Source organism: Callospermophilus lateralis, chromosome 2, assembly GCF_048772815.1.
Source record: "Callospermophilus lateralis isolate mCalLat2 chromosome 2, mCalLat2.hap1, whole genome shotgun sequence".
Lineage (NCBI taxonomy): Eukaryota > Metazoa > Chordata > Mammalia > Rodentia > Sciuridae > Callospermophilus > Callospermophilus lateralis.
In genome coordinates this window covers 107,197,147-107,215,695 of record NC_135306.1, presented here as the reverse complement: position 1 = coordinate 107,215,695, position 18,549 = coordinate 107,197,147, and the positions used below count along the sequence as shown (strand labels likewise).

The 18,549-nt window shown below is 48.1% G+C and overlaps 1 protein-coding gene across 4 annotated transcripts in view; it reads left to right on the top strand.

Moving 5' to 3' along the window:
* Positions 1-18,549, top strand: part of Grik4 (glutamate ionotropic receptor kainate type subunit 4) — a 279,827-nt gene that overhangs the window by 186,089 nt on the left and 75,189 nt on the right. For all 4 annotated transcript variants that reach the window (XM_076843680.2, XM_076843682.2, XM_076843681.2 and 1 more), the window contains 2 exons: positions 490-642; positions 1,446-1,550. In XM_076843680.2, coding sequence (XP_076699795.1) covers positions 490-642; positions 1,446-1,550 — 258 coding nt within the window. The remainder of the gene's footprint in view (positions 1-489; positions 643-1,445; positions 1,551-18,549) is intronic.

The window sequence follows — 18,549 nt, the reverse complement described above, 5'->3', positions numbered from 1 at the left end:
GTTAGACACTAATTCTAGGTATATTTAGGAAGAAACAGCATCTTTGGGGGGCTTCCAAGAGGAAGTGACCTTCCACTAAGCTTAGTAGAATAGGCTAAGCTGAGGGAAGTGGTCAGTTTCCTTCCCTTTGCCTGAGATAAGCAGCCCAGCCTCCTTCTTGGGAATTCCTGGGAACAATGGAAGTTGCAATTTCCCCAGGGGTTGGGGGGGCATATCCTTGGAGTCATTTGGAGCCCACAGGGGTAGCTTGATGCTTCCATCCCAGAGAAGCCTTTGCACAGTGCCTGTGGACAAGAGCCTGGGCAGTCAGCAGAAGTGCAAGCCCAGACACAGGGTGGGCCAAGGGCAGTGGAAATGCACCCTTATTTCCCCTTTCTTTTGTTTTCCCTTTTCTTCTTTCTCTCTCCCTCTTTTTTTCTCTCTCTTCTTTTCTCCATTTCTCTGCATCTCGTCAACTCCTTTCTCTTCCTTGCTTCCTACCTCTCCCAGCTGTCCTCGGCCCTGCTATTTGACGCCGTCTATGCTGTGGTGTCAGCAGTCCAGGAACTGAATCGGAGCCAGGAGATCGGCGTGAAGCCCCTGTCCTGTGGCTCAGCCCAGATCTGGCAGCATGGCACCAGCCTCATGAACTACCTGCGCATGGTGAGGAGCAGCTGAGGGTCTGCCCAGCCTAGTTTGATGGGGTGGGATGCTTGGTTCAAGACACAAGGAAGCCCTTCAGCTCCAGGCTTCCCAGTAGGTAGATCACAGTCCTACATAAAGTCATCTATGGTGGCCCTGGTTGACTGGATCATGGGTCACTAATACCTAACGCCCACTGAGAATACGTTGCAAGTTTGTTCCAAAGGCAATGACCCTTGATCCTTAGACTACTAAGGGGCCCTGAATGCCAGGCTTGGAAGCTGGTGTCTCTGCTCAGCAATGGTTTTAGCAAAGCTCTGCACAGCTGGGAAGACCCTCACTCTGGAGCCTGTAAGGCCTCCAGAAGCTGCAGCCTGGAGAATTCTAGCTCAGGGATGGGTTCTCCCATGTTCCTCTCCATGGCTACGCTTCCTATGAGGAGCAGCATGGATTTCCACCTACAAGTAAGACATCTCCTGACAGAGAGGCCTGGTGCAGAGGGTCTTGGGCTTAGTGTTTTTTGAGTCAGTTGCAGAGGGCATCCTGGCTTCCTGAAGGCTTGAGAGGTGGTGAGCACCTGCCCAGGGAGAATAAATGCTACGGACAGGTCCCTAGAGAAGGGGCAGAGGGGCTCTGAGCTCAAGCTGGCATCCTGACTTGTATTGAAATAGAATTGGCATGGGGTTATTGGATGTGGGTGGGCAGGAGACTGTGTCTCCGTGACTTCTTCTTTCTTGGAATCCCCCAAAGCCCATGGAATGCTTGCTTGGAGCCAAGGGCATGTGGGGCCTCTTTGGTGCTGTAACTCACTCTCTCTTGGACAGGTAGAATTGGAAGGTCTCACCGGCCACATTGAATTCAACAGCAAAGGCCAGAGGTCCAACTACGCTCTGAAAATCTTACAGTTCACAAGGAATGGCTTTCGACAGGTAAGCCTGGCTGTGTTGCTGTGGTGACAGACCCCCACCTCTTTGTTCCTGTCTCTGTCCCTGGCCCATTTCTTTAAGTCCTTGATGTCAGGTATCCCCAAGAACAGCAGGCTGCATCCCAGGCAGGGTCCTGCATAGCACTGATGTCCCCCCTCCTGCACCAGGTCAGCCAGCATGATGTCACAGGGGGAGGTGAGAAGGGGGATGGTGTCACTTAAGGAAGGAATTCCCTGTCCTTGTCCCCTCTTTTGGATTATTTTACTCACTGAATTTTACCCTAACTGTGGAACCCATGAGATTCCAGGGATCCACTGGCAAAGCACAGACTGGATCCCAGATGGGCTGAGGAGGCCCTTCGGCCATGGAGTGGAGGCCCATCTCTCCCGTCAGCTCTTCTCCGGCCAACCCATAACCCCACCTGGTGCAATCAACCCCTCTCTCCTGTCTGCTCCCATCTTCCCAGGGCTGCTCTGTCCTTCCTGGCTCCTCTCAGCTTCCTACTCCTGTTCTCATTCTCCTTCGTTAAGCTTCTAACCTTTTCCCGGATCCTCCTCCATCAGAGGAATCAGGGATTCTGACAGCCATTCCGAGTGTCTCTCAGGTGGCTCATCCTCCCCACCACCTTAATAATCGACTTCCTTTCTAGGAGCCCTTCTCCAACCTTAGAAAAGCCTGGAAATAGGGAGGCAGGTCCTAATCACAGCAGGAAACAGGCGTGTTAAAGAGCCTCCTGACTGTCCAAGTGGCTGAGCCAGGGAATGCTCCCTGCAGGGCTTGCAGAGTCCCCCCTTCTAGCAGATGAGGAAGAATCACCGTCTTCATATCGCCATCACCAGCATAACAATGGCAACTCTCACTTAGTAAGCGCTTACCTTGGGCTGCCGCATAACATGTGTTCATTAGTGAACCCTACAGAGTCAGGTGCATTTTGTTAATGCTCTCACTATCCGTGAGGAAACTGAGGCTCCGGGAGACTGATTGACTTGTCCTCAGTGCAGAGCACTGGACACAGGAGAGCTGATTTTGGGCCCATCTACACCTCCCAGTAGATTCCACCTTTCTAACCATGATGGCAAATTATGCATCAGAATCACGTTGGTAATGTGCACAAATGCAAATTTTTAGGCTCCACCCGATGGGCCCAGGAATGCACTCAGTCATCAGGTGCCTCAGCTTGTGTCGATGAAGTCTGTACTATAGCGGCCCGTCACATTTGCCTCCCACACTCTGTGCTCATGGGGAGTCCTCCTTAGCCCTTCTCACGTAGAAGGGCAATGATGAGAACACTTTTTGTAAGATCACCCTTCTTGGAAGACAATAAGTCCCCAATGGAGGGAGATGGCCCCAACCCTGGTGCCAACTCTGTTATCAGGTCCTCACAGCTCTGAGCTGGGGCTATGTGATCTTTAAGCAACAACCACCATTTTTCATAGCTTCTTAAATGGGCACAAGGTCAGGCAGGCAGCCAGAAACTATGGGGATGGAATATCACACAGTGGTCATTTCATTGATCTAACCAATCATTTATTGAGAGTGTACTATGTGTCAGGCACTGTGCTGGGCCTGGGGGAAACAAAGCTGAAAGAGACAGTCCCTGTACCAAGAAAGAGCTCACGGTCTGGTGAGCAAGAGTGACACAGGAAAAAATAACTTCAATTTTTGGTTATTAAACTCAAATCATGCCCTCGGGCTCATCAGTCCCTGAATAAGTAAGCTGCCAGCCTGTGGGAAATGTCAGGCAGGCTTTTCCCTGAGCTCTGATGTGCTTGGGGGATGCAAAATGAAGACCATTCATTCATTCTTTCAAGAAGTGCGTGTTGAGCCCCTTCTTTGTGCTGGCTTGCCTTCTAGGTACAGGTTTTTTAAAGAGAGAGTGTCTGTTTTTGTGGAGCATGTATTCTAGTAGGGGACAGATGACAGGTGTACAAACACAAATAACATCAGGTCAAAAGCAGTAAGTACTCCAAGGAAGACTACAACAGGGCAAGGAAGGGGGTGCAAAGAAATCAAAGGTCTGAAAGGGCAGGGAGAATGTCTTGCTCGTGCCAGCCCCCGACCCACCCATAGAAGCCCTTCTCAGGCATTGAAAAATTCCTCTTGGACCTCAGTCCTGCTGTAGGAGTGACCTGGAAAGAACCCACGTCTAGCACGCCTCCTATCCAGGGACAACTCCAGTGGCCCTGTTCTTGCCTCTCACTTGAAAGCAGATGATTGGGCTCAAAGTCTCTCTGCACCTGAGTTGTGCTTCTACATTAGCTGCCACTCAGACACACTTCTGCCAGCTGTGAGGCCACAAGGTTGCCTGAATTATTAAGAATTGTCATCATCATGCTGAGTATGGTGACGTATGCCCATGACTCTGGAGGCTGAGCAGGAGGCTGACACAGTTTGAGGCCAGCCTCAGCAATTTAGGGAGACCTGGTCTCATTATAAAAGAAAAAGGGCTGAGGATGAGCTCAGTGGAGAGTACTTACCTAGCATGTTCTAAGTCCTATGTTTAAACCCCAGTACCCAACCATCCATACATAAGAATCAGTATCATAAACCACCAGCACCCACCTTGCATCCCCCAGACTCTACCCTAAGGCTTCCTTTGTAGTGGCTCACTGCCCTTTAACAGCAGCTCCCAGTAGCCCCACAGGAACTCATGACTATATCTTTTGATTAGTAAAACCAGAATCTGCTGTTTAACTGGCACCTAGATGGAAGATTAGGATGTGAGTGGTCCATAGGTTACCCCTTTGGCAAATCCTGCCTTAGCAAGAGTAAAATTCCTGTTTGATCTCCCTGCACCTCACCCCACTCTTCTGAGCTAATCTGTCACACAAGTGACCATTAAAGAGGATGTGATGTTTTTGACCTTCAGCTGCCCCAAGAGACACACTCCTGGCTGGACTTACAAAGTGGATGGTGAAAATCCTTTTTATGACCTATTTTTTTTTTTCCTTTGGAAGATCTGATGAATGTCCTGCTGCTTCTGTCTGGTTCTGGTACCAAGTGGATACTGTGCATGATGGGTCATGGGCACAGATGTAGCTTCGCAGCGCTGGTCCCCAGGTCCCATCCCAATCACCACCCAGTCTTTACCTCTTGACGGGTGTCCTTCCCCTGCTTATTGCAGGATGAAGAAATGGTTTAGGAAGTGATAATTAATCGTGCTTCTCTTCCAGGGTGGAAGGAAGGAATGCCAATAGCTCTGCCCTAACAGTCTCCCAAGTCCATCCAAGGTGACGCTGGCAGGGGAGGGCAAGTGACATGGAGCAAAGGAAATATCTTTTGAGTGCCAGGTACCACATGTGCACTTTGCAGTCTTGAGAAGGACCCTTCACAGTAGGCCAGTTCCCAGTTCAACAATAAGAAAGCTCGAGTCTTACTCAAGGGTAAGGCCATTGGCCCACGTCCTGCTATCAGCAAGGACTTGGGCACACTGGAATCTATGTTCAGGTTTGTCCAGCTCCAAAGCCCATGCCCTCGACTCTCCCACTTCCCTGGTCTCCTGGTTCTTATGACCTGCTGGACTGGGTCTTCTTTAGTAATGGCATCTTCTTATTCGGATCTGGTTTTACTCTTTCTCTGCCCGCCTGGGCCAGTGACTATTAAGAGCTGGTTTTGATTATTTAGAAAGCACCACGCAGGGACCCAGTGGGTTGTAATTGGTAAAATGTCTGAACCAAATACTATATTCCCTGCCAGTGGCTGATTAAAGGATTATTACCATTTTAAAAATAGTCTTTCAGAATTCAGGGTTATTTTTTACTATTTAAAAAATTACTATTTTGATTCGGCTCAGAGAGCATTTCCCATTTTGGGATTCCAGGGAGCTTCCACTGGAACATGTTTGGGGGAACATGTTTCCTGTGGTATCTGTGACATTCTGAACCTGGACCATCTCCTGATTTTGCATGTGTGGGCATAGAAGTCAATAATATTGCCTCCGTCCATGCCCCATTTCTGCCCACGTGAGATCCCCATTCTTACCCAGTGTTCCCCTTCTCCTCCCCAAGAAGGCATCCTGGGCAATATGGGCACAGCACAGTCCCCTGATCTGGAAGAAGTTCTGCTTGAAAGAGAGTAGGGAAAAAGAAGCGTGGCGTTAGAAGGCCCTTAATGTCTTCATTTATTTGTCTGAAGATCAGAGATTCTTAGCCCCAGAGGATCGGAAATGGGTCAACAGGCTCGAATTAAGCCTGTGGGGTTTGACATCCAGAGCTAAAGGTGTGGATCTACTCTTTTCCTATTGGCTCACTGTGGGCCAGGAGGTGGGCACCTCAGTTTTCTTCCCAAGTGCAGTGAAGATGGTAACCTGCCCACATCTGGTTCCACATCTGGCCAGCTGAGCCCAAGGATTATCAGAACTAGATTCCCATGGCTCTCTTCTGCCTTCTTATGATTATGTGGAAGGCTGGCTCGACTGATACAATAATAATAGATGGCATTCATTGTCGCCTATGTGAGGGACCGTGCTGAGTGGTGTACATACATATTTAAATTTTTGCATCCTTTTATCAACCCTGCATGAAAGCTATTCTCTCATCTTGTAGGTGGAAAAAAAAATAGAGGCAGAGAGACAAAGAAATGTATCCATATTCATAGACTCAGTAAGTGCCAGACTGAAGAACTGAGTTTGGGTCTTGCTTCTTCAAAGTCCAAGGCACTTTACAACTGAGCTGCACCCCAGCCCTTTAATTTTATTTCGAGGCTGGGAGAAGACCTGGAAGGCTGCTCCATGAAACTTCCAAACCAATGCAAAAATGTTCTGTGTTCTGCGTGAGAGACAGCCCCCAGCCTCCCTGTGAGCATGTCCTGGGCTGGGGAATTCACCATCTCTTCAGGCCACATTCCAGATTTTTCCAGGCACTGGGTCAAACTCTACTTCCTAATTCCGCCCTCTGGAGCGTCCTAGAATAATCTGCTTCTCCTTTCTTAACAGCTCTCAGATGTATAAAAACAGTTTGATCTTACGTCACTCATTCATTCTTTCATTCCTGAATTTAGACTAAAATCTTTTCACATTTACTCTTTGTCAAAGGCTGAGAATGCATGAAAATGAGTCACAATCTATTTCAGAGCTTGTGATCTTTGGGAAAGGCAGAAGTTGCAGCCAGTGATGACTGTACAGTGTTCTAATCATGCTCCTCTTCTTTTCCTTGAGAAGCAGCCTGCACCTATTCCCAACATGTCGTGTCTTACAAATCTTTCACCATGGATGATTTTTTGTTTGTTTAGTTCTCTATCAAGACGCAAGGCTCCAGATGATCCAGGGCCCCAAACTGAGGCTCTGTGGAACTATCAGTCACCTCAAATGGAACACTCAATTTCTATTTGCTGAATTAGCTTGCTTACTGAAGTTTGTTTTCAATTTTTTCTGAACTCTGGGCAGTAGGGTCAATTAATTACTCTGGTTGTCATCTTCCCCAGGCTAGTTCACATGGACTTTTCATGGAAACTAGACCTGAGCCACCCTTTCCTTGAACCACCAATCCCTTTAACAATCTTCCTATGGAAATGGAAGAATAGCAGGGATGGCCAGGAGAAGGCAAGTAAAATGTCTTATAAGTTGATTGCCTTATCTTGGTTTCCAAAGCAGATATAATCTTGGTTTTCAAGGGGTCAGTCTCAGTGATTTGAGTGTGGTTTTTATCAGAGGCAGGAGGATAGCTTATCTGAATCACCTCTCCAAGCCAGGGGATCTAAGGTCCTCTTGAGAAACTTCTGGAAATCAGGATCCAACCTCCTGTCCCCCACAGCTGCAATGGCAGCCTGCACGTCTTCAATCTTCCCTGCCGCCATCTTGCCTGACACAGTCCACAAAGAGGCCGGTCTGCCCCTTTCCTGGGGAGTCTTGGCAATGGTAGAGCTTGCTTTGCAGCACCCCTGATGGGTACAGAGGCGGCTGCATTTCTTATTACAGCCCTGTACAGTGGGGCCACCAGGAAGTGCTTCTGTTACTCTGAAGGCAATTTGAACAGAGCTGCTTGTGGGATCGGCCCCGGTGGTCCCCATCTTCTGACCCCTTCCCCCACATCAAAGGCACTCCAACATGGAACTACAAAAGAACTCAAAACGCCCCATCTCAGGGGAGATTCTGCACTGATGCATCCATCACATGATACTGGAGGAACAGTGAAGAGAGTGTCACCTCCATAGAGAGGCCCCACCCGTCATCTGTGCCCTTGCTCCCAGCCCTCTCATTATGAGCCTCCTCCATGACAGCATCAGTCCCTTCTGCGCTAAGAACAGCCATCAAGGCTCACACAGGTTGCCAGTGGGGGAGGTAGCTCCAAGAAGGGCCTGATTGCCACCGTCTAATGCATTTTCAATTTGAGGAAGGAGTTTACCATAAATATGCAGATCCTTTGAAGCTGCCTTGCTGGGACCTGGCTCTGAGCGCTGGGGTGGGGGTTTGATTGCTGCAAATGAGCAGCCTCAGAGTGCCAGCTCCCCAGTGGGGGACAGACCTATGAGAGTGGGCCAGCTGGGGAGGCTGCTTGGCCTGCCATCCCCCCGGGCCAGCCTGAGCAGCTTTGCCTTTGATGAAGAAACTGAGAGGCAGCAGATCGGGGTGAGGGAGGGTGGTTTGGGGACTGCTTTGAAGGTGACTGAGAAGTCACTTATTTCTTCTTTTTAATTAAGGAGCTGGAAGAAGGGGAATTGACATGAAGTTTAAAATAGTTGACACCATCTCTTAGAATGTCATAAATTCTCAGAGCTGGAGGTCAGCTAGGCCAACTTTTCCACCAGAGAATGCATAGGTGAAAGTCTCATTCCTGGGCTTAAAACCCCTCAGGAACCCCCGCTTGCTTTCAGGTTGAAACGTGCAGTGTCCTGCTTGCCTTGAGCTTCCTCTCCTGCCCACCCCACTCCCACACTGCCCCAGCCATCCTAGATGATGGTTTCCTTGGACACACTAGGCCGTCTCGCAGTCCACACCTGCGCACCATCACAGATCTCTGTGCCCACTCATTTTGCACCTGGCCACTCCTTCCCAGCACTCAGCTCAGGAAGTCTTTCCTGACCCCCTTGCAAACACAGGTGATGTGCTCTGTGTGTTGTCCCCCTGTGCCTTCCTGTGCTGTAGCACCCTCACCCTGCTGTCATTCTGGGCCTGGGGACTCTTTCAGTGTGAGCCAGCACTGCCCTGCTAGAGTGGGTGCAGCAGTGAGCAGGGCCTGGGATGTGCAGAGCCTCACTGGGTCTCAGGGAGGGTTGCACACAGCAGGTGCCTTCCAGGTCTTAAGGAGCTCAGAGCCAACAGGGACAGTGGAGCCCTAGGATCTGAGGGTTTTGTTGTCAGAGTCTTCTGAAGCCACGGCTCCCCGACTTGTTCAAGAGAGATTTCATGGGCCAAACCTCCCTGCTGGCAACTGGCACTTTAAAAAATACAAATGAAAGTTCCCTTGAATCACTGATCCATTTCTCTCTCTTTCCATTTTCTTCCTCTAAGAGCAGGGCTCCCATGGTTCTTCAGAAGATTTCCTTATCTTCTCTTCTGAGGATCTGGCTCTCCTGACACCTCAGGGATGACCAATGGTCAAAGGCAGATGACCTCTGAAGGGCTTTCTCTCTCCTCTGGCCTCTCTAGTGCCCTGGTTCTTTGTCCCAAACCATAGGAAATTTCTGCTTATCAGCCTTGATGGAAAATTCACTGACTGCAGAAACTTATTCACACATCAGCCGGCAAACAAATTAAAGCTACTTTAATTTTTGAACAGGGGGCTGCTTTTGGGCAGAGGAGCAGGATTCTGAAGTGTTGCGTTTTAAATATATTTCGTGTAATGTGCCCGATCACGCTTCTGCCTGAGATCAGCCTGGGGAAGTTTGCCAGTTCCCAGTGACTCCTTTCCGTGCCTCTTCAGCCAGCTCATGCCTGGGGGAGCTGGAAGAGGGCGACCTGCTAATTCCATCTCCTGAAGCCGCCTGCAGCAGCCAGCTCTAAGGAGAACTGGAGCAGACCCCTGGCCAGAGATTGAGGACTGCCCGCAGGCCATGCACCCACCTTCAGGGCGGGTGGGGAGCCTGGCAGGGGCAGACAGTGTGGCTTAGTGGGAAGAACCTAGGTTTTAGCAACAGAGGACTCAGGGTTAAGCCAAGATCTCACAGTTTTTGGCATTTGGTTCCTAAATTTTCTCCTCAGTAAAATAGACATGATGATCATAATAATATCTGCTTCATGTGCATCATAAAATTATTGAGCACAAAATGGAACATTGTTTATAGCTGTGCTTTGAGGATTCTATTACATTGTGCAAATTTTAGTTCTGTGGTCTCACATGGTGATGTCTATCTATATATTTCTCAGTCTTTGTTTGCAATATTCCTGGAATCTTGCTTGTAGCCTACCACAGGGCACAGAAGACAAAGCTGGGGTGAGCAAGGCTTTCAGTCCCTCTTGAAGCCCTGGACGAGAACTGCAAGGACCAGGCCATGCCAGCCATGCTTGGCAGAAATCAGTTCTGCCAAGGGGCCCCTCCTTGCTTCGAGAAGGTTCCTGTGGCCTCCTCCCTGCCCTCCCTCTGTCTATTCTCTAGCCCTAATCTTTGTCCTTTCTACCTCCCTCTGTTTCTCCACTCCCTGACATTCAGTCCCACTTTTCAATGACTCTGGGTGGGTGTGAAGATGATGGCTGTTCCTAGGAGAGGCCACAGCACATCAAGGACCTGCATAGCATGGCGCTCCTCAGACAAGAGCAACTGACACTCCAAACTAGGAATTCCCCATCTTCCCAGAGCGCAGAGCACAGTGAGGCCCGGGACCCACGCTCTGCACAGCCCCCAGTACAGCCTGCATCCAGTGAGGGCCACGAGCCAGCCGTACCCAGCCCATCACTGAAAGCTCAGAGCTGACCCTCCCTTTCCCCCCAGCATTCTCCTGACTTTAGCAACCAGCCTTCCTGAAGGCCAGGGGATGATCAACTTCCTTCAGCCTCGAGGCTTCATCAAAGTCATGAGTTCAACTGGCACCTGCACTTGGAGCTCAGAGTTGTGCGATTAGTAGAGCAGCTTTCCCAAGGTACTTCTCACTTGGTGAGCTGAACAAATGAAGCCAGGCGTGCCCTGAACTGAGGCATGTTCTTTGGCAGTAATTTTCTTATAAGATGAAAAATCTCTAGCATGCCCAAGTTCCCTGACAAATTCTCTCCTCAGCAGCTCATTTGAAATATCTTCAGTCTTCCGGGAGGTGGGAGAGAGAAGGGCAGATGAGTCTTCCTATTTGCAGACTCTGCCATGCCCTCACCACATGAGGAAGGCCAACTGGATCATCCCCCCAAAATACTTAAGGCTCTGAGAGTTTTGATTATAGAAGTCAGAAAAAGAGGGAGTTGGGGTATAGGCAAAAGAAAATTTTAAACTTGCTTGGTGCATCTGTCCCCAAAAGAAAGAGATCTGAGCGTCCTTCTGGACCTTCTCCAGGGAGCTTAACTTCTGAAATCCTGAACTAGGTGGGGAGTACCTTAAATCCACAGGAGCATGATTGAAGGGTGACATTTGTAGTCAGAGCCAACAGAAGTGGCCCAAGCTCCACTCCTGCCCTAAGTAATAGTTATCTGTCACTAGAGAACAGTCAGGGTGGGCTTACTGTCTTTGGCAGTAAGAATGGTGACCAAATTCTGCATCACTTCCCAGAGGTTGGAAATTAAGGATGGCAGTCAGATGAATACAACTGATTCTCATTATTTATGGGTTCCATATTTGCAAATTTGACTACTTGGTCAAATCTTTATGTAAACCCCGAAACAGTATTTATAGCTTTTTTTTTTTTTCGGCAGACATTCATAAAGTGGCAAAACATTTGAGTCACCTGATGTACACATCTTTGGCTGACACTGAACAAGAAGAGGCCCTGCCTTCTTGTTTCAGCTCTCTTACTATAAACAAGTATCTTTTCCACAGTGCCATAGCTTTGGTATTTTTGTGCTATTTTTCCTTACTAGTAAGTTTTCTGTTTAACTTCCAATCAGTGTTCCAGTACTGTCTGGTGTTCCTGAAGACACAAAGAGTGGGATGTGCCTTATAGAGAAAATCCATGTTCAGTAAGCTTTGGGGGTGAATTATTATGCTGTTGTTCATTGTTAATGAACCAGCATTATTAAGTGAGATATCTGGAAACAGAAACACATATAAATCAACAGGGCTATATATTGAAGTTATATATAATATACCACATATGATATATATTATATATCGGCTGATTAAAATGTGATGAGGATCATAGGAACCTAGCACTTCATTTTCCCTGAGAGCAGAGGTTCAGTGTTCCCTAATTCAGTGTAGGTAGCAGGTTTATAGATCAGAACTACTATGAATAACAAGAACCAAGTGTAATGAGATTCAGCCAGGAGAGGAAACAGGTGGAAGCAAACTTAGGAATGGCTAAAGTTTTCCTGTGTGGCCTTCTCTGTCTGCATTCCCTGCTCCCATACTCTGGGCCTCCTGTTTTCTTAACAATGTCCAAGTGCCTCATCTGTCTCTTGGTGCCCTGCCTTCTTCCTGGTTCCCCTCATGTAGAAGTCAAACCTAGCTCCTACATATCTGGGGCCAAATAGAATAACAAAGGTCCTCTAGACCAGTTCTCTGATTAGCTCCTGGGTTTCTTGCAAATGCATCTTCTTGAAGGAGAGTCTGTAATTAAATGTCTGGTGTCAGGGGACTCACTACCATATTCCATCTTGGAAAGCTTTTATTTCTAGAAAGTTCTTCCATCTGTTGGGCAGACATCTTTCTTTCTGAAGCCTCTTGCTCTTGTCCTTGGCTCTGTTTCTTGGGTCCACACATCTGTTCCAGCCTTCTCCTGACTGCCTTCACTTCATGGGGCTCAGAGAGGGCTGGTTTGTGACAGATTGGAGAAGGGTCTTCCTTGTGTCCTTCATGTAGATGACCACCTGCTTCAGATTTGTGTCTAGTATGGCCTCTTGGTGCCATCTCTTCTAGGCCTTCTTTCTAGGCTCTGCCCCAAAGCACTTTGAAGATGACACCACTCAACACTTTCAGGAATTTCTCTTTGAGCTGGAAGGAAAGCTAGCCTCTATCCTTCTCTACAGGTACAATAACTAAAGACTAAAAAGAAGCCACTTGCCCAAGGGAATTTTATAATTCAATCCAATGGATGCTTATTGAGTGTCGTTATGGGCCAGGCACTGCCCTGAGAGCTGGGGACATAAAAGGGTCTTTATTCACATAGTCACAAAATGTTTAGTAAGTGCTGATTTCATGCTAGATATTGGGGGTATGATGGAGGATAAGATGGAGTCTTGTCACTCATGGGATGAATTATCTAGTGGGGGGAATGGGCTGGGAGAAATAATCACATAAATAGTTGTATGACTGCAGGTGGGGTGAGTGCCACCAACAAGTGACCCAGGGAACAACATGAGTCCCTCAGTGGGGACCTGACTGATGGGGGGGGGGGGCTTGCAAGCAGTTGAGATTCAGGCTGAAGCCCTGGGGAGGGGAATGTGAGGAATCAGGACAAGGGCCTCCCACATGCATAGGTGTTGACCACAAAGCCACATCAGGAGGACAAAGCTCCCAATGCTTTACTTTTCCAAAGGCCCCCTCTTTCCCTTTATTTATTGCCGCAGTCTCTGGCTGGGCACAAATCATGAGCCTCCACACAGCTTGTAGATTCAAACAGCAATTCTTTATTCCCGAACTCACACCGGCCGTCTACAAACACGCTCTGGGGGAATCCACGTTCTCTGCCCAAATCCACTACTCTTGGGCTTCTGTCTCCCAAAATATACTGTCTGACCCTAAGCACTCAAGAGGAACTCAGCAGCAGGATACGCCCTATTCTAAAGGGGGAACACCCTAATCTCCTATTATGCTAAACTGCCCTATTCTAAAGGGGGAACACCCTAAACACGGATCCTGCCCTTGTCCTTGAGCAAGGTCACCTTTCAGAAGTCCTTCCACTAGACAGCATGGGAGTAAGCTGGCAAGGAATTTGTCATACCTACTTGGCTGATGGCTCCCAGCAATTTATATTCTCTTCTAAATATGGAAGTCAAAATCAAAGGCAAGGAAACTCAAAGGAATGTGGAATCTTAGGCAGAAAATGCTGATGGCAGTCACCAATGGACAAAGAATGATTCCAATGTTTACTAAATGATTAACCATATATCCACAGCCCAGGAAAATTCATAACTTGGGAGAAGTGTAGCATAGGAAATCTGTCCAGGTTTCAAGCTCCCTGGGTCTCAGTTTTCTGATCAGTAAGATAGGAATGAGGGCAATCCCTTCCTAGAAATGCGGGTTGGGTGGGAAGATTAAATGAGATAACAGATATAAAGTATCTAGTTCAGTGTTTGGCATCCAGTAAATATTCAAAAATATTAGCTTGTATAATTTTCTTACAGCTCTCCTGTAGTTACTACAGATGACCAAGACTAGGAGTTCATTGATGCTGAAAATATAGTTAGTGAGCATTAGTTATGTTTCAGGTACTGTGGGAGGGGCTGGTGGTGCAGGGTGAACAGGCGGCCTGTGCAAATCCCTCTGCCAGGCCTTTCATGCTCTGAGCATGACTTGCCATTCAGGAGGTGCACAAATACCCACCTATGTGCAACTGCAACCAAACTTATGAAACAATAGTTACTTCTGCTACACGTATTTGACTCTGTTCTCCATATAGATTTCATTTTTTAAATGCAGGTCTTGGGCTGGGATTGTGGCTCAGCAGTAGAGCTCTCGCCTAGCACCGGTACAACCCAGGTTCGATCCTCAGCACCACATAAAAATATGGCCACCGTGTTTCACCCCTAGACGTCACTTTTCTGCCCAGATTTCGAGGCATTGTGTTGTGTCCATCTACACCTAAAAAATAAATGTTAAAAAAAATTTTTAAAAATGCAGGTCTTAATCAACTAAATTGATGTCATAATCCATGAATGGGTTGCAGCCCACAGTTTAACAGAGCAGTGCCTTAGAGCAATTGGGTCAAATGCTTAATAAAGCCAGGGTAGAATCTGTTTGATATGGAATCTTCCCAGATGTCCCTGGACTTGCGTTTCATCTCTGACCTTTGGCATTTGCCATTGCTGTCCTATGATGGTGAATTTGCACAGCATTCTGCACTCAAGCACATATATGATGGCTCCTCTCACTCCACTTTTAACAACTCCCCTTGCTCCCCAGAGCACCCTTCAGCGCTCAGGTGCTAGCTCATGCCCTAGTCTCCCACATGAACTAAACTCCTGTGATTAGAGATGGTGGATTTAAACTCAGTAAACATTTTCTCCTTCATGCCAGGTGTTCACCATGGAGGCTGATATTACGCAACTTTTTAAGCAGGTCCTGAATCAGTACAGACCACTGCTGTGGAGACTGGAACACTAATTCAATCTCCATTCACTCCTGGGATCTATGGCCACCGTGTTTCACCTCTAGACATCACTTTTCTGCCCAGATTTCAAAACCATTTCTGTGCACTCAAGAAGACTAATATATCATCATTGGCATCCTTTCTAATGAGAACTATAACTTAGAACCCTGAGCCTGAGACTGAAACCAAAAACAAAATACAAGTCATTGGTTATGGTTCATCCAACTCTGGTTGGCCCTAGGGAAGAAGAAACTGGGGTAGAAAGAACTTGCATTTGGCTAGGGCTTTAAACTTTTGTCACATCTGTGATTGCCTCAGAGAATCCAAATAAGGGGAGAAGGAAAAGGAGATTATCCTTATCTTATAAGTAGCAAAATTGACTTCCGGGGGCTACCTGGTAAACGGCAGACATGGTAGAACCCAAACCCAGATGTCCTGAATTCTGATCGTTTGCATTCCCACCAGATGCCAGGAGTGCTGCTGTCTTACATTCCCTGGGCTTATTATGGCTCATTAGAAGCCGTTGTGTATATTATCTTGGTTGCTCATAAACAACACTCTACTGTGTTGTATTAATCGGCTTTCCATGGCTATAACAAACTCCCTAGATAATCTTCTTATAAAGAGAAAAGGTTCATTTTGGCTCATAGTTTTGGGGTTCCAGTCCATGGTTGGTTGGTCCTATTGCTTTGGGCTGGGTGGCACATCATGGAGAAGAATGTGTGGTAGAGCAAAGCTGTTGACCTTACTATGGCCAGGGCCAGAAAGCAGAAGAAGGGTCAAGAGGGGTGGGGTCCCTCTGTCCTCTTCAAGGGCGTGTTCTCAATGACCTTCAGGCCTCCCACTAGGCCCTGCCGCTTAAAGTTCGTGTCTCCTCCCAGTCGGGCCAAGCTGAAGAACAAGTCCTTGACACCCGGGCCTTTGGGAGAATATTCCAGACCAAACTGTAGAATCTATGTAAATTTCACTTATTCCCATCTCAGATATGTAAAGTTTCAGATAGGGGTTAAGTGACTCACCCAAGATCACACAGCTTATACAGACTGTAGGAGAAAAGGGGTGCCCTATGCATCCCCTTGTTCCAAGCTCCTGAGCAACTACCCTGGACCCTGGCCAGGATCAGTCATGTGGGTCCTTTCCTCTGGCTCCATTCAGAACTGCATCCTTCAACAAACAAGTTCATGATGATCAGGGCTGTGCATGGGAAGGTGCAGGTCTTAAGGTCAAGATATTCTTCATCTGCCCCACCTCAAACTGATGGCACAGTAGTAAGTAGCATCTGAGTTCAAATCCCAGTTTAAACCCCTATTAACTGTGTGACCCTCAGCAAGTTGCTTGACATCTCTGAGTCTCAGTTTCACTCATTCATCAAAACTTGTATGAAAGCCCCTCACTAAGTGCTGTAATTGTGGTATGAAGTACCTATATTATACTTGCATCTCTCAGGTGGGAATAATAACAGGGTTGTTATGTAGAATCAGGAAAATTTATGTAAGCAAACCACAGGGCCCAGCGCCTAGCAAGCAAAAAAGATCAGTAAGTATCTGCAGAATCTGACTCTGGAGCAGGACTTAGCCTGCCTTGGAGTTATGTCAGCCTCCCTAGAAGAGGCTGGGTCCTGGCAGCACTAAGTGCAAAGAACAATCATGTAAATGTACACAAAATATCAAATGTTACGGCGTTGTATGCAGCGGGGATGTGAGGAAATCCCTCGGGGCTTTAGAAATGAATCTTTTTACCTACTTGAAAGAGAACAAAGTGGTAAAATGACAACCCTGAGTGTTTCGAGGCAGGAGGGAGAGGCCCGTGAGCCAGCAGGTTCCCTGGTGCTCCCCATCAGTGGCAGGTCCTGTGAGTCCCAGGGACATCCATCAGGTGAGTCCCTGGATCTCCAGGACCAGCCTGCAGGAGAGGACCTGGGGGCTCACTGTGACAGGAGGTCAGCTCTGCCAATAAGCCTGGCACTGCACTGTTCCCGTCATTGTCTTGACTCTGTGACAAAATAGCACGCTGGTTAGGAGCACATGCTCTGGGGTCCGAGAAGGCATGGATTTGAATCCCCATACTGGAGTTGAGCAGCGTGTGACATTAATTCCTAACCTCACTAGGACAGGGAGATTTTTTTAAATCTGCAAAATCAGTATGAAAAGATCTCTCTCTTAGAGATGTGCTGAGGATTAAACAAGATCTGCAAATTCCTGGTGTATCTGTGCAACTAGATTTTATTGTACATCTATAATAATAAGCGAGGCACTCTGCCGGGGCTCTGGGGATGAAAGGGCAGGCTGAACCAGCCACGCTGCATGCTTTCCTGAAGCTTATCACACAGCAAGAAAGACAGAGAGTAAGTGCTAGCACATTAACAAGTAGTCTGAAGGAAAAGAATATGGTTCTAAGCAGCTTGACTACGGGAGATAAGGAAAGGCTTCCTGGAGGAAGTGACCTTTGAGCTGAGGCCCGAAGGAGCAACAAGAGAAAACCAGGCCAGGGCGGGCAAACACTGTCTATGAAAGTCCAGGCAGTAGGCCCTTGGTCTTTACTGGCCTCACAAGCTCTGTTGCAGTTCCGCTGTGGTGGATGAAAACAGCCGACAGGACATAGACGAGGGGGCGTGGCTCTGTTCCAACGCTACAGGAGGTGGGGCAGGTTGGGCCTGTAGTCTGTGGTGTGCTGTCCCTTAAATGAGCTGGAAGAGGGCTCGGGGCGGGGGGTCGTGGCAGGGAGAGTTCCAGGCAGGGAGTGGCATGCACACCTGGCAGGATGGAGCTTGCTGCACTTGAACATGAGCAGAAGGCAGGTGTGACTGGAACCAACAGCAGGAGGTGAGGGTGGGGAGCCGCCACAGAGCAGGCCTTGTAGGCTGCAGTAAGGATTTGGGTCTCTACCCTTAAACCTAAATGGGAAAGACCTGTAGGGCCTGTAAGAGGCTGGTGTGATGGAGGTGGAGGGGAGATGACACAGTGCTGGCTGGATGCTGCCGTGTGAGAAACGGAATGGAAGGGGACACAGCAATTCTAGCCTGAGGCAAGTTGAGGGGAACTTGGATGAGGTTGGGGAAGGGTGAGGCTGGGGGAAAGTAACCCACCCAACTCTGTGATCCCACTGTCAGACATCAGGGCAGGCCTCCTGACTCCAGCTGTCACACTGCCATCTCATGGGGAAGCAGCAGGGGACGCCAGGGGTCAGGGGCCCTCAAGTACTTCCCCTGGAGACCAGCTTGCTCTTACTTTCCTGTGACCAGAGGGCAGACTAAATCCAGGTATCAGGCACTCATTCAGTTGTACAGATGTCACCTTTCAAAGACCTGGAGAGCTCCTATCAAAGCCAGGGAGCCCACTCCCCGGCCTATTGTCCCCCTATCCAAGCTTCCCTTCCGGCAGATTCTTTCAGGCTTGGTCTCTTGGCTACTCCACCCATGGGACTTAAACATAGCTCTTGGAAGAACAATGGATCAAAAATAGCTGTCCTACTAGAAGCAAGAAGCAACAGCTGAGAGAGAGAGAGAGAAAAGAAACCAACACTATGAAAAGCAGACAGATTAACTTATAAAGGCACAGAAATGTAGGCAAGGTGCCCTGCACATTACTGTCACCCTGGAGCAATACTATATCACTGCACAGTGTAATAACTGGCTTCCCGATGGTAACAATGCATATTAAGGTAAAGATGCCCACTCTAT